This window comes from Falco punctatus (assembly GCF_963210335.1).
Source record: "Falco punctatus genome assembly, chromosome: Z".
NCBI lineage: Eukaryota > Metazoa > Chordata > Aves > Falconiformes > Falconidae > Falco > Falco punctatus.
The window spans coordinates 64,790,920-64,806,499 of NC_137586.1; the positions used below are offsets into that span (position 1 = coordinate 64,790,920).

Here is a 15,580-nt window from a genome sequence, read left to right on the forward strand (position 1 = left end):
TCTGTGGATGAAACTCTTGTTTCTCTCACAGCAAAATAACAACTGACAATATTTAGAGATTTTAGTCATGCTTTGCTTTTCAAATCAAGGTTTGTAAGCTTCATCTCATGAAAGAAAAAATAATATTTCTATATTGTACACTGCAGTGTGAGTTTTATCAGCAAACATTACTGCCAGCAATTAAATTTCTTTTAAACTTTTCTCAAGCCCAACAGATTTGAAAACTCAAGATGAAAAAGGATGTTATTTTTGACAGTTTAATCCCTGCTATCTTGCTGTTTTATTGCTGCATGGTTCAGTATTTAAGTTGCTATGAGATATGAGTTCACCCTAGCATTGCTGTTTAAGTATCCAAGTACTTGACCAAAAAAATACATCTTATATGTAATTGATTAAGCATGGGTAGCCACAGGGTTACTTTAGACTAAAATCAGTCAGGCATCCATTATTGGTTTCGTCCACCATGTAGATACACATAGCTGTCAAAATGGAAGAGAGGTCTTTGATGCAAACTATAATCAAGTTCCACACACAGAGTGAAACTGAGAGGTGTGCTTGGATCACCCATTCCCATTACAGACAAAGGTATCCAGCACCAGATTGCACCAGGTTTGAGTTACGAGTTACCTGCTTAATTTTGTGATTATTCCTGGCAAACTAAATGTAAAATATTGAGAAGGGTAGAAGAATGGATGGAAATGGAATGGCCAGGATGAAATGGAGGTTCATTGCATTTCAGGCTACTTCCACTCAGTTTGTATTTAGAGAAGCTGGCTTTTACATTTTAACCACAAGGATGTCATCTCTACAATCAGTCAGACACAGCTTGTCTTGACATACTCAGTGGTAACAGAATGAAGAGTCACTAACAGAGGCCCCATGGACCTGTAGTGCATTACTGTTTTGGCAAGACAGTGTCTTGTGGTAAGTCTGATAACAATGGAGAGGCCAAGCAAATTGGTTAAGAATAGACTGGGAATTAATCACTTATGAGGAAAAGTGATTCTACACACTACCAGGCTATGTGGGGTTGCCATGGTGGGAAATCTGTTTTTTAATTGTGCGTACCTGCACACTTCCAAACATCTTCATTTATTTAGGTAATCTTATCATGATTTTGCGCAGCTTAATTATATCACCTTCTGGGGTTTATTTAGTACACATTGAGCTTACCTTAAATATACAACCACTTCCATTTAATATGTCTTAAAATACTCTAGAAGTATAGCTGATTCGGTATAAAACAGGAATTCTGGCTTACACAAGTAGAGATGCAAGGGAGAACTTACAATTTTCATCTTGTGCAATGCACTGGAGGGGGATTCCAAAGAAAGATGTGTAGCTGTCATTGTACCACACCAACAGCTCGGTGCCCCTGGGGATATCTATACAAGCCCGGTAGAATATATTTGACCTAATCAAGAGGAAAAGAAAAAAAATGCCTAATTTAGGAATAGAGCATTCCCCTCTTATCATATACAGTATTACAGTAGAAATCCATTGTTTTGGAAGCATTTCTGCAGATAACTAAATGAATAACTTACTGATTTTTTAAAACCATATCTATATTTAGGGAAGGACTTTGTTCCTGTAGCATAGGGTAACAACTTACAGGCACTCTGTACCTAGCATATTTTAAATAACAAGATTTTTACAAGCACCAGAATTTTATGAAAAGACAGATATTTTCTTGCAATGCCCCTTTTAAAATGATTTCAGAAATGCTACATTTTGCCCACACAACACAAGCATCGCATCAGTGGTGCACACATTTCAGTAAATTCAGCCATTTAAACAGCTTTGCATTTGTCATCTAAGTTAAAGTTAACGTATTTTAGGGGTAAATAGACAACAGTTCTTTCACGTAAATAAGTTCTTTTAGCAAGAGGTTTCAAGCAGCATGACATGCCCTTTCATTACAGCAATACACCACTGAAAGAGAGATCTTGGACTGTTGAGTAAAACAGACTTTGGCTTAGGGAAATAAAAGAATGGGTTTAACCTGAACATACAACCATAGAATCTTCCCCTGTATGGAACATGATGGTAATGTTGATGATCCTTCAGTAAGTATAAATTAGTGTTACCATAAATGTGATATCGCATTGCTCTGTGGGAAAAGACTGTGGATATTCCTAGAACACTGAACTGGGTGTTGGGAGGGGTAAGGAAAAATCCTAGAGTCTCCAGCATAAAAGCAAGAGCCTTATTCTGACCTTGCAGTGATGTAAATAGCTTCAGAGTGATACTTCTACAGTTAACAGATTTACATGGGGGCAAAAACAGTCTAAGATTAGAATCAGGCAAAAGATAAAATAAAAATGTTATCAGTTCATAGTGGCTTTTCCCTTAGGCTTCACATGGAGCAGTAAAACACACTGCTGTGAGATGGATAGAAATTCAATATATACAAGAAGAACACTACACTCTTGCTGAAGGATTACATACCAAAATGATACAGTCAAAGCACCAAGAAACGGCCATTTTTTATAACAGCTTATGTAAGGCAGGAAAACATCCATAGACAAAAAAAAAAAAAAATTGTTAGGCCTCAACCAGTTTTCTGAGTGAAGAATTGCTACAAACGTTTGCCTGAAGTTCAAGATAAAAGTGTTTAGGGTTGGTAGGCCTTAAATTTAGACTTTCTATAAAGAATTGGCTGTAGCGATGCAATTTGTTCCTTGTATAACACTGCAGACATAAGGAGAATCTTTTACCACATTTTTCATGGCAGTGAGATATGCACTTGTCAACATATTTTGTCACCGCAAAGTGGCTCTTGGCAACAGGATCATAAAGATCAATAAAAAAGTGCAGATTCTCAATATTTTACTAGCAGCTGCAAAAATTTCATTTATCTTGTTATTTTCCTCGCTTACTGCCACCCTGTCTCAGGAGGGCACTGCTAGCTAAGCAGAACGGTTTTCTTACCCTTCTATGAATATCTGACAAAAACTCTCCCCTCTGTGTTTCCCCCTCTCCTTTCCTCCTCCTTCTCCTCTTCTCCCTCTCTTTCTTCCCAGAGCTGTGCATTTTGTTAATTCTTTCCACTGTTACATAAAAATGAAAACTGGAGCCACACTATAAATTACCTGCATCTCCTAACTTGAGAAAAATTGAGTCTACTTTGTACTTCACCCTTGTAACATTTCATCTCTCAGTTTGGCTTCCCTTAACATAAACACAGCAGCCCAGCAAATGAATGTGCTAAAAGTAAATGACACACTTTGCCACTGAGAGAGCAGAACTGTTTTTGAGCAATGGGTGGTCTGTGAGGCTTCGAGTAGGCAGGGAAAAAAAAGTGTAAGAGTACACCGTCCCTTACAAGCGTGCAGAGCTTCCAAAACTCGCAGAAATCTCTGCATGCTGAAGTACATCAAAGGGATTTTTCCCTTTTCGGATAATATTTCCTTTGCTGACATGTATTTAGTATTGTGGTTGGATGACTCATAAAGATAGCTTCATGGCGTCCCAACTCAGTTGAAGCAGAACACATGCCAACAAACATTATTGTCAGCCTCAAAATAAAAACAAAACGTTCAGCTAAGGGTCAATCAATCAAGAGCACTTTGAAGAAAATTCCATTTAGATATTACAAATCATAACAGAATGAATTTAAACCAGCTGACTTTCTGTGAGGAGGACATCCATGTACAATAAAAATTAGGCTGGTTTTTCAGTGTCCAACTTTTCTATTTTCTTACACTTGGATGTAGTCACTGGTGATGGATGCCAGTTTTTTAAATTGTGTTTTTGTAGTTCATTTTATAAAGATCTGAAGTAATCGAAAACAGATCAACAGAGGGAACTCTAAGTAAAAACTCCATCATGAAAGGAGAGTTGTAAAATCCACTTAATATTGACAGATGTGTAATGACTTTCTCATGCTCACTTTTCATTTAGGTTTGTCATCTATATATATGTATGCATTTTTTTTCCTTATTTATATATATACATATGCGTGCACACACCACCACACTGAGAAATAGTTCACAAGATACCTACAAAAATACTTTTTCATCACAGCAATCTTTATTCATTATCCAGTGTGTTTATTTAAAATCCGATGGGATCTTAGCTATAGATATCAGATATTTAAGGGTATAATAAAAGATTTGTAATGTATAAATAGGATTGTTACTTTTTTAACTGCAGCATTCTTTAGTCAACTGGCCAGAGAATAAAAAAGCTGAAAATGCAATTGAACAATTTTACCATTGTTAAATTGGAACCCTATGGGATAATCAAACTTTATGTATTTCATTTAGCTTGCTTTTGTATGTTTTATTTTTAATTTTAAAGGTACTTTAAATAAGTTTAAGATTCTTCCTAAAGAAAAGAAACTCCACTCTCTAAAGGAACTAGCAAAAATCAGGATTGCTCACTGTGAGTGGCAAGCCCAGGGCATTCTTTGATGTGCTTCCTACCACATTTAATAAGGCCAAGCAGTTGCTTCTGATTCTGAGGCAAAAGATTTGTTTATAGCTGAGATCATGTATTTATGTAATGCATCGTCTGGGTTTTCTGAATCTGTTTGCGAGTACAGAGTAAAATGCACCGTAATTTCTTTACATTTCTCTTCACATTTTGACCTTCTCTAGCCAGCGACATAAGAGGCACAAGCACTAGCAATCTTGGCTAGCAGGTGCACTCAACATATAAGCTTTAGGTCTATACGTACCTCATGACCAACTCTCAGAAAGGCTCTGTGTTCAAAACCCCTCTCTTGCCATTTTCCCCCTTCCTCTAGCCCATGCGTCTTTATCAAGGGCAGAAGATTGCTCATGCTAGCTTGCTTCTGATCAGACTGTTTGAAAAGGTGCAGAGGGCTCTGTGCAGTGTGGTGGTCACACTGGTGACACAGCGCTGTACTTGGTCCCAGGAGCTCTGCTCTGCAGCTGTTGTCTTGCCCGAAATGAGAACACTCACAAAAGCTCTGCTGCTGTCTTTGCCATCAAAGGCAATAGCACTGGTCACAGTTACAATCTGACTTTTCACTAAAAACATTTTCATTTTGTTGCATTAATGAAAAAATACTTTACCTGTACTGAACCACTGTTAAATTCTGTTCCCCACAGTGCCTTGCACATCGGATATACCTCATCCAGCTTGACTTGCTGGGTTCTCCACCATCAATAAAGTGCTGCAGTGTCCCATCTTGGTCATATATCTGGGGGAGATGTCACAAGGTCAAGTAGTTAGAACAAATCATCAGCAATCATTTTCACTACTTTGCTGGTGTCTCTCTGTGCCTTTTCTAGGAATTTATTGCCATGAGATTTGTCATTGCGTACTGATGCTCTTGGAAATCTACAGGCAACAGCAGAAAAGTATTTTGGGGGATGCAAGTTTATCATGTTTCTTTTTATCAAGCCAATCTTTTTGTATTAAACATATTTGTGGTGTCTCAAAGATGTGACCATGTTTCCCAAAGAATATTTAACCTACTTTGACAGGCTGGTCTTAAATAATGAACTGCCAAATAAACAAGAAAATCTGGATGTAAAGTCTGCATTGAAATAGCTGGAACATCTGAGCAAGAGGCAGTAGTAATCCCTAAACAAGTATCCCTCCCTTCACATCTCAGTTGCAGCAAAAGCATGTACTTCAGCAACCTCACATGATACATTAGGGAGTTGTAGGATTCATAATACCAAAACAAATGAGAATAGAAGGAAAAAGAGAGTTGAAGACGCCTTTAGAAGCTCCCTTGGGACATATAATTTTTTGAAGTAGTAAATGAGAAACTCATCCTGAGGGAATCATGGTTTTCCTAAACATGACATTCCTGCTAAGGACATGAGAGCCAGTTACAGTAATTTTTTAGAAAGACAGTATTATGTATCTATTCAGCACCGGATGCTCCCTCTGAAGTGGAAGAATGAAATTGCTCTGGAGGCTCTGAAATGAAAAGGTACATGTTTCATGCACACTTGTCCTTCTGACTGTTTACAAAAGTGTTATCTAGGAAGTGTTAATCCTAGTAGAAGCACACAATCTTGCAGTATTCTTACCTGTTACACCATTACTTCGTTAAACTTCAGAAATGCATCTGAACAATTAGGTGCTTATCTGAAGCAAACCTGATATTAAGATCTTTTGCACTCCACAGACACCATCTGCTTTAATAATCCTATGCCAAAAACGTTATTGCTTTTGAAATTCTATGAGCGTAAATTGATGTATTCTTGAAAGTACTAATTCCACTGATTAAAGAGGAAGCACAATTATTACATTCACTGAACATTTCTAGAGCAAGCAAATTAATGATCTTGTATTCCTACTTCAATATCAAGAGAATAATCTCAGAAATTATGTGACTATTTTCAATATTTCTGATTTATTAAAAGAGTGTTTCCTATGATGCATACAAAAACATACACAGGAATCAGAATCTCATTCTTTACCACATGAGAGTCTCAAATTCAGGAGCCAGCTTTCCTTTTGCTTTTGACCAAGAGGGACTGGGAGTAATCAGGAGCAATGTATCCATTGCTAGAGCATGAGAGACAGGGAAATCAAGTGCCTACAGAGATCCTTATCACTTGTTCCTGAGTGCCTGTGACAAGGACCAGGTGGAACCTGGCCAGTCATTCCTGGGTTGATGAAGCAAGATGCTACCCCAGCATGCACTGAGCGGTGGAATAAGGTCAGAGAAATCAGGAGTACTCAGAGGCAAACAAATGCTCCAATACCAAGGATTTATTTTACTTTTTATATATGGTAGCTTTTGATTATTAGCAAGGACCTATTCTTATGTAAACATGTTAATGTGTGTTGAATGTAAGACCATAATATGCTAAACAGTAAAAATTTGTAATGGAAATGGGAACGTTTTACAGGAAATCAGCCTACAAAAAGGAAGAGAAGGATAAATGAGTAACTGTGCTTGGCTGGGACCATTTTGGCAATATCTATCCAAACAGTCTCAGCACAGTGTTTATTATCCATTCATTTACATGGTGCTTACTAGCATAATAATATGTGGCTTAACATGAGGCAAAAATGATTCCCTTCAAGAAAGAGCTGATAGCTTCCTAATCCCCAGGTGATATGAAAAAGGAAAGACAAAGATGACTGCTATAATCAGTACTGACAGTCATATCTGGATACACAGGGACTCTCTCATGATTCTGTGTATATGGACGGTCAAGAGCTTACATGAGAAATTAAATGAAAATGCAGAACTGGACCTTTCTCAGGCCTTGGCCTGAAGTAGGAAGGACTGCTCTACAAGCGAGACTAAATATTTTCAAATGTTTTATTCTTGCAAGTACTGATGCATCACTGAAATTATGTTCTTCTTTCCTAGGGGAATATTTACTGACATTGCAAATAAACCTGCATAGTCAGAATCCATCTCACTGCATTCTTAGCCCTGTTCTTAAGGGAATGAAAACCTACCTGTAAGGAAGCAGAAATTCTAAGCTTAGAAGGGAAACAGCAACACTGTATTGTATCTGTTTATTTGTCAAACTGCATAATGCAGGTTAAAATCTGGGAAAAAAATAACTGATATGGGTGTTGTTATTATTCATATTACCAGCGTGCACCAGTTATTGTTCATTTTACAATTGCCTAAATCTGGCAACCACTATATAATTGCCTGAAGAAACCATCGTCAGGGAGCAAATCATGACCTGCCATTACAGAGGAAAAGCAAACCTGGAATGCAAGCTGTGAACCCAGACAATATAGCAAACTATATGAATATACATATTCGCCTGCATCTGTATGGCACATGCATATATACTTAAATACTCTTAGCATCTATTACAAAAACTACTGCAGAATCTTATTATAAACTGATGTTACTGAAAATCTTTGACTACCTCACTAGATCACTACACCAATCTTCACTGGCATAACTTTTAACACATTGCGAGAGCCTCATGGCAAAGCAAAATACCGTTTCTCCAACTCCCTACAGAGAATGCATGTATTTTTTTCTGTATCTCATTGATCTAAGTGGTGGAAACCAAATCAGTTATTTCATTTTTCTACTTTGATTACACTTGGAAATGTTATCTAAACTGCAAACTGTATCTTTTCCCTCTTCTGACCTAAAGTAATTGTTAATTGTTGGTTTTGCTGACTTTTAAGTGGGTGGGGTTTTTTTTGCTTTTGCTTTAAAAGTGTCAGAGCTTTAAGATTTCTTTCTTATAATCTGTTCCAGTTTTGAGGAATGCACCAGACTACTGGCAGAGACCAGTGTCTGATAAAAGAGGACTGCACTCACTTTCTGATTTGACAATTCTTGTGTTCCTCCTTAGCAGTTCCCATACAATTAATTAACTTCTTAATAGGTTCTTTACTATTTACAGGAAGTTTACTGGTATGTTAAATATCAAGAGACTCAGAATGTGAAGCATATTATTAAAATCTACGAATTTCATCCTTTGACTTCAGAATACAACAGAAATAGCTTCAATTTCCAAGAAAGTAAGTCCAAAGTGTAACCAGCACAATTCAAGTCTTCTCTTTTCCATTTTGTATAGTCTTTCCTCACAAACACCAGTTTACTCAGTAACCAAGACATAAATACAAGTCAGGTTCATCTTGTAATGGTGTCAAATATAACTTAAATATGAAGGATTGGATTTATTACTTGTTGGATTGGTTCTTGACAATTGTATGGCAGTTGTAGATACTGAAACTTACAATGACAATGAAAATAGCAGTTTATAATGGCAATGATAATATCATTTATAAAGCATACTGCACCTCATATAAGTGATGCTCTAAAAGCTGTGAATGACCATTACTAAGTAAAATAAACAGCAGTTGCTGGAACATCTGTCACTGTGGCAACATACCAAGCCTAGGTAGGACCATGTAAGATTTAAGTTGTATTAACAGGCGAGGAACAGCACTAAACAGTCTTCTGAGAACTCTCGATTACTTCAGTACTGACACAGTCAGTATTGCTCACTTGGATAGATAGGGGCAAATGTAATTCCAATGCTAAAGATTGTCATTCCAATTTCTGATATAGATGTCACAGAATTTTAGAATAAACGAGTCCAAATGTAATAGCACTGCTGCCAAGAAATCCGAGATATGAAGCAATTAAAAATAATTTCACAGAAAAGACAGGGAGAGTTAGTTCATTGGAGCTCTTTCCTCTCTATCTGTTCTTTTCCTTTATTCTCTTTCCATGTCCTGCTAAAGGATTGTGTCTTTGGAAGTTCTGTCTGCATTTGATTTTCCCATTTAGTCAAATAAAAAAGGCATTAGCATAAAAATTAATCAACCTCTCATTTTCCTTGCAGGCAGAGGGAGAAAAGATTGGTCCTGAAAGTGGAATTTTTATTTGCATGTATTTTTTTTGGTAAAAGTAGCTATTAGAGATATTTTTTTATGTTGCAAGACATCAAAAGAGATGCAAAGAAAACCACAAAACATGTAAGAATTAATTCTTACCATTAGTAGAGAATCTTGCTTTTTGCTGTTTCACTACTATTCTCATTGACAGCATATGCATAAGGGTCATAGGCTTTTCAAATCACTTGGTATTAGCCTTCTCCCACAAGAAGTCCTACCCTTGACTTCAGTGATAGAACTCAAGACTCAAGATAGCAAGTACTTTTGATGAGTGCATACATTTCATAAATCATCAGCTATGCAATTTTAAACCACAGAAATACTGTAAACTACTGGAAATATGGAGAAAAAGGTTGTAACAATCTAATGAAACAGCCTGACACGTCAGATATGGTAGCATTCCTTACAAACAATGTATGAACCTACAAGCTACAGCAACACAGAAAGCTTCTTTCTTCACTGGCTTGGATATCAGAACTGAATAATCTCTGCAGTAGGCAAATCTCACTACAGCGAGACATTGTTTTTAACATAACAACACTACAACATCCTCTACAGGTGACTGTATCATAAAGAGAAGTTGATAACAATGCCAAAAGGAGCAATGTTTATAAGACTGTGTACTTAGATGACAGCCTGTGAATAATGTGCAATTATAGAACCATAGAATCATGGAATTATTTAGGTTGGAAAAGACCTTTAAGATCATCAAGTCCAACAGCAAACCTAACATTGCCAAGTTCACCACTAAACCATGTCCCTAAGCACCACATTTACATGTCTTTCAAATTCCTCCAGGGACAGTGACTCAACCACTTCCCTGGGAAGCCTGTTCCAATGCTTGACAACCATCTCAATTAAGATTTTTTTTCCTAATATCCAGTCTAAACCTTCCATGGCACAACTTCAGGCTGTTTCCTCTTGTACTGTTGGCTTATTAATTGGGAAAAGAGACCAACAGCCACATCACTACAGCCCCCTGACAGGGAATTGCAGAGGGCAATTAGATCTCCCCTCGGCCTCCTTTTCTCCAGGCTAAAGGACCCCAGTCCCCTCAGCCGCTCCTCATCAGACCTGTGCCCCAGCCCCTTCCCCAGCCCCGCTGCCCGTCTCTGGACACGCTGCAGCCCCTCAATGTCCCCCTTGCAGAGAGGGGCCCAGACCTGAACACAGGGTTCGAGGGGCGGCCTCAGCAGTGCCCAGTGCAGGGGGACGGTCACTGCCCTGGTCCTGCTGGCCACCCTGCTGGGGACACCAGCCAGGGTGCTGCTGGCCGCCTGGGCCCCCTGGGCACACTGCTGGCTCCTGCCCAGCCGGCCGTCACCCAGCACCCCCAGGCCCTTTCCCACCAGGCCCTTTCCAGCCGCTCTGCCCCAGCCTGTAGCGCTGCGTGGGGCTGGTGTGACCCCAGGGCAGGACCCGGCACTGAGCCCTGCTGACCCTCACACCACTGGCCTGGGCCCATCGCTCCAGCCTGCCCAGGTCCCCCTGCAGAGCCTCCTGCCCTCAGGCACGTCAGCACTCTACTCTGCACCCAACCTGGTGTCACCAGCAAACTGACTGAGGATGCACTCGACCCCCTCATCCAGATCATTGATAAAGACACTAAACAGAAAAGGCCCCAACACTGAGCCCTGGGGAACACCACCTGTGACCAGCTGCCAACTGGATGTAACCCCATTCCCCACCACTCTTCGGGTCCAGCCATCCAGCCAGTTTTTTACTCAGCGAGGAGTGCGCCCATCCATGGGCAGCCAGCTTCTCCAGGAGAATGTGGTGGGAAACTGTGTCAAAGGCTCAACTGAAGTCCAGGCAGACAACATCCACGGCCTTTCCCTCATGCACTGAGCCAGTCATCTTGTCACAGCAGGACAGCAGCAGGTTAGTCAAGCAGGACCTGCCTTTCACAAACCCCTGCTGGCTGGGCCTGATGCCCTGGTTGTCCTGTACGTGCTGTGTGATGGCACCCAGAATGATCTATCTGCTCCATAACCTTCCCTGGCACCAGGGTCAGACCAACAGGGCTGTAGGTCCCTGGATCTTCCTTGCGGGACGTCTTGTAGATGGGCATCATGTTTGCCCAGCCAACTGGGACCTCCCCGATATAAGCAGGGCTGCAGATAAATGACTGAAAGTGGCTCAGTGAGCACTTCAGCCAGCTGCCTCAGTACCCTTGGGTGGATCCCATCCTGCCCCATAGACTTCTGTATGTCTAAGTGCTGTAGTAGGTCACTATCCATTTCCCCTTGGATTGTGGGGGCTTCATTCTGTTCCCTGTCCCTGTCTTTCCAGCTCAGGGGGACAGGTACCCCAAGAACAGCTGGTCCTTACTATTAAAGACTGAGGCAAAGGTGGCATTAAGTACCTCACTCTTTTCCTCAGCCTTTGTCACTATGCTTCCCCCAACATCCAACCAGGTATGGAGAGTCTCTGTAGCTCTCCATTTGTTGTTAACACATTCATAGAAACATTTTTTATTGTCTTTTTATGGCAGTAGCCAGATTAAGTTTTAGTTGGGCTTTGGCCCTTCTAATTTTCTCCCTGAAAAAACTCATGACATCCTTGTAGTCCTCCTGAGCTGCCTGCCCCTTCTTCCCAAGGTCATAAACTCTCTTTTTTTTCTTCACTTCCAGCCAAAGCTCTCTGTTCAGCCAGGCTGCTGTTCTTCCCTGACAGCTCGTCTTTCAGCATGTGGGGATAGCCTGCTCCTGCACCTTTACGATTTCCTTCTTGAGGAATGTCCAGCCTTTCTGGTCCCCTTTGCCCTTCAGGACTGCCTCCCAAGGGACTCTGTCAACCAGGCTCCTCAACAGGCCAAAGTCAGCCCTCTGGAAGTCCAAGGTAGTGGTTCTGCTGACCCCACTCCTTACTTCCAGAATTGAAAACTCTTATCATTTTGTGATCATTACGCCCAGGACGGCCTACAGCCATCATGTCCCCACAAATCCTTCTCTGCAAACAGCAGGTCCAGTGGTGTGCCTTCCCTGGCTGGCTCACTCACCAGCTGTGTCAGGTAGTTATCTTCCATCTACTCCAGGAACCTCCTAGACTGTTTCCTCTCTGCTGTATTGTATTCCCAGCAGACATCTGGTAAGCTCAAGTACCCCACAGTAAAAAGGGCTAGAGCTTGTGAGACTTTTTCCAACTACTTATAGAATATTCAGCCTGCCTCTCCATCCTGGCTGGGTGGTCTATAACAGACTCCTACCATGATATCTGCCTTCCCCTTGATTCTTACCCATAACACTCAACCCTGTCATCATCATCATTAAGCTTTAGACAATCAAAACACTCCCTTACAGGGCTAACCCACTGCCTCTTCTTCCTTACCTGTCCCTTCTGAACACTTTATAGCCATCCATTGCAACGTTCCAGTTGTGTGAGTCATCCCACCAAGATTTTCATGATATCAACCATGTCATAGTTTTCCAGATGCATAGTGGCTTCCAACTCCTCCTGTCTGTTGCCCATGCTGCCAACTATGGAAGATTACATTCAGAGACTGGACCTATAAAGCCTATTCTTTACAACAGAGAAAGCATCCCTGCTTGTCTCCCTTTGTCAGAGCCAGTAAGACCCACAGCCTAACACATAACCTTTCTGATGCATCCAAAACCTTGGAGTCCTGTTTTCTCCTTCAGGCCCATAACTCTTCAGCCACTCAGGCTGTGTTTCTCTGTCCATTTGCTCACTTGGGATGTTTGGAGAAGAAAACTACAGGCAAAAAGGCCCAGGATTTCTGTGTCTCCTACAGTCCTTTTCGGGCTGGTTTGAGTATTTGATTATTTCCTTTGAAGGAAACTGCCATTTCTTTAAGTTTCTATTTATTTATTTATTTGCTTTGCAGCGTTGTATTCACCCCCTGGAATAAACTAGTGCTGTAAGTAAAGCTGAATGCACATATGCTTTGATAGATTGGAGGAGAGCCTTACCGTGGCCTTACCTGCAGAACAGAACTCTACAGACATCTTAACGAATGACAAGGATGGTTAGTTTTTCCATAGAGCTGAAAAAATAGTGAACATCCATGTTTCTGAAAAGCTCTTGAGACTCACATAGGTAAGTGCACAGTAAAATTCAGCGATCTGACTTGCCTGAGGCAGTTATTGTCAAGCAAAACGTCAGTGAACTGTAGCGTTTATTATGACATGTATACATTATTTATTTGTTAGCATTTCTAATCATGTCAAACTGAAAGAAAACTGGATTGTATGCATGACTTGATAATTTAGTCGTTTAGATTGGATTCTGTGTAGTACATTAGTGCCTAGCTCCCTTGGAAATCAACACAGGGCCAGAGGACCTCATTATCTACAAAGCTGGAAATGTTCAGAAGATGCTGTAGGAACCAAAAGAGAGGAGACAACTGACAAAATTTCCTGAATAGATTACATTTAAGAAGGTTAGTTTAGGCTGAAAATCAAACTACAGCTGGGCTGATATTTGTTGATAACAAATGTTTGAAGAATGAATGCTTTTAGATTCTAAATGTCTTTAGCATTAGGACCTGGGCGTCTGATTCAGAGTCGGAGAGCTCTTCTGAATACGCATCTTCTCCCTGTTACTAAATGAGAAAGCTGTGTAGAAACAGCCACACATTTAGCCATCACATCTGTCTCCTTTCATTCACTAGCTTGGTGACTAAGGCAGGCCATTCAGCAAACATTTTAAGATTAACTCGTAGTCTCTCTATATAAAACAAAATATGAAGTATGATGAAACTCAGAAGCAAACTGCAATACATGGAAAAGTTTACAAACACAGATTAACTAAAAAGAAATACTGATGTTGCTAGATAATAATATTACATAATCACATCCTTTACAAAGGCCATGTCTCAAACATTGAAATACTTTGTAAATGGCATACTATCTTTTCAATTACCTATACAGTAAACAGGCAAATTATTCTTAGCCAATATAAAGAAATGCCTATTCATCACATTGAGATAACTCTAACTTTGATGCCTAATAAGTATTACTGAATTTGTAATAATCAACCTCACATATAAAACTGGTATGAAAAAAATATTAGCATACATATCAGCAACTTCAATTTACTATAAGCAGAAACATTTGGACAGATTCCCTATTCATCTGTATGGACATTATTTCAGAAAAATATTAGTTATAAATACTTCTCATATATTTGGGTTGCCACTTAAAATATGCCTTCATATACTTTATGGATGGATGTCAGAATTAAAACTATAAATATACTACAGATTACATCTAAACTTGTTGGCTTATGATGAAATACGAATACTTTATTCTTATTATGTAGATTGTGAAAGCTAGTTAATACAGTCTTTACATGTATGTGAAATAAATCTATGTCAGTAACTAGTTACTTACTTTGAAGTGCTTCTATTTTTTAAACACATGAATAATATTTTGTTGCCATGTAGAAAATTAAATGGTTCTTTTAAAGAATGATTTTTCCTTTTGCAATTTTTGTATCACATGCAAAATGATGCAATTTCTTTATACTTTGAATTAGCATGAAAATTTCCAAATTTTTTTAACTGCACTGAAGCATTCTGAACTGCTATAAACTATTAACAGAATAGAAATGTGAAATAAGTGAGCAAGGAGGAAATATCAGGAGGCCTCACTGGTTAAAATCAGACTAAAATGTTCTCCAACATTTGTTGGCAATAATCTCCTTGAGATGCAACACCTCTGTGAAAACGCACAGAAATATATCCTGACAGCCAATGGTCTTTCAACTGCTCACACTATTCAAAGCAATTTTCTACAATTAGCCATATCTGATATGGAGTGTGCATCTCGTAATATCTGCGTAATGTTTCTTCTCTTTAATCTAGCAGGCATCATCTAGCAAATTTTATAAAAGAGAATACTTGCCAACTAATATTAAAAGCTATTTAGTTTTAATGTTTCTCAAAGGATTATAGCATATGAAACTATAAACATTGTTTTGAACTGTCTGTGCTAGGTGAAAGGCTTCATCTCTCACTTAGACCCCAGTCCAGCAAACACTTATGCACATGTTGTAGTCCCATTGATCTCAATGGGACTACTCGTGTGTGAAATCAAGCATCTGTGTAAGCGGTTGGAAGACTGGGGCCTTATTCCAGAAAGTGTCACGAGAGCAGTGCCCTGCTGATTATGTGGACTTCATTAAATTATTTTTTTAAAAGTAAAGTCTCAACGGTTTGTTTTGACACTAGCTCACGGAGGTTCTGGAATAGGGAAGAATTATGTGTAACACAAGACAGTGTTACCCAACAACA

The 15,580-nt window shown here is 39.5% G+C and overlaps 1 protein-coding gene across 1 annotated transcript in view; it reads right to left on the bottom strand.

Annotated features, from left to right (window-relative positions):
* PRDM6 (PR/SET domain 6) overlaps nt 1-15,580 on the bottom strand; it is a 79,421-nt gene that overhangs the window by 22,713 nt on the left and 41,128 nt on the right. The window contains exons 4-5 of the mRNA XM_080372655.1: nt 5,043-5,170; nt 1,290-1,414 (exon numbers count right to left, since the gene is read on the bottom strand). Of these exons, the coding sequence (XP_080228781.1) occupies nt 1,290-1,414; nt 5,043-5,170 (253 nt within the window). The remainder of the gene's footprint in view (nt 1-1,289; nt 1,415-5,042; nt 5,171-15,580) is intronic.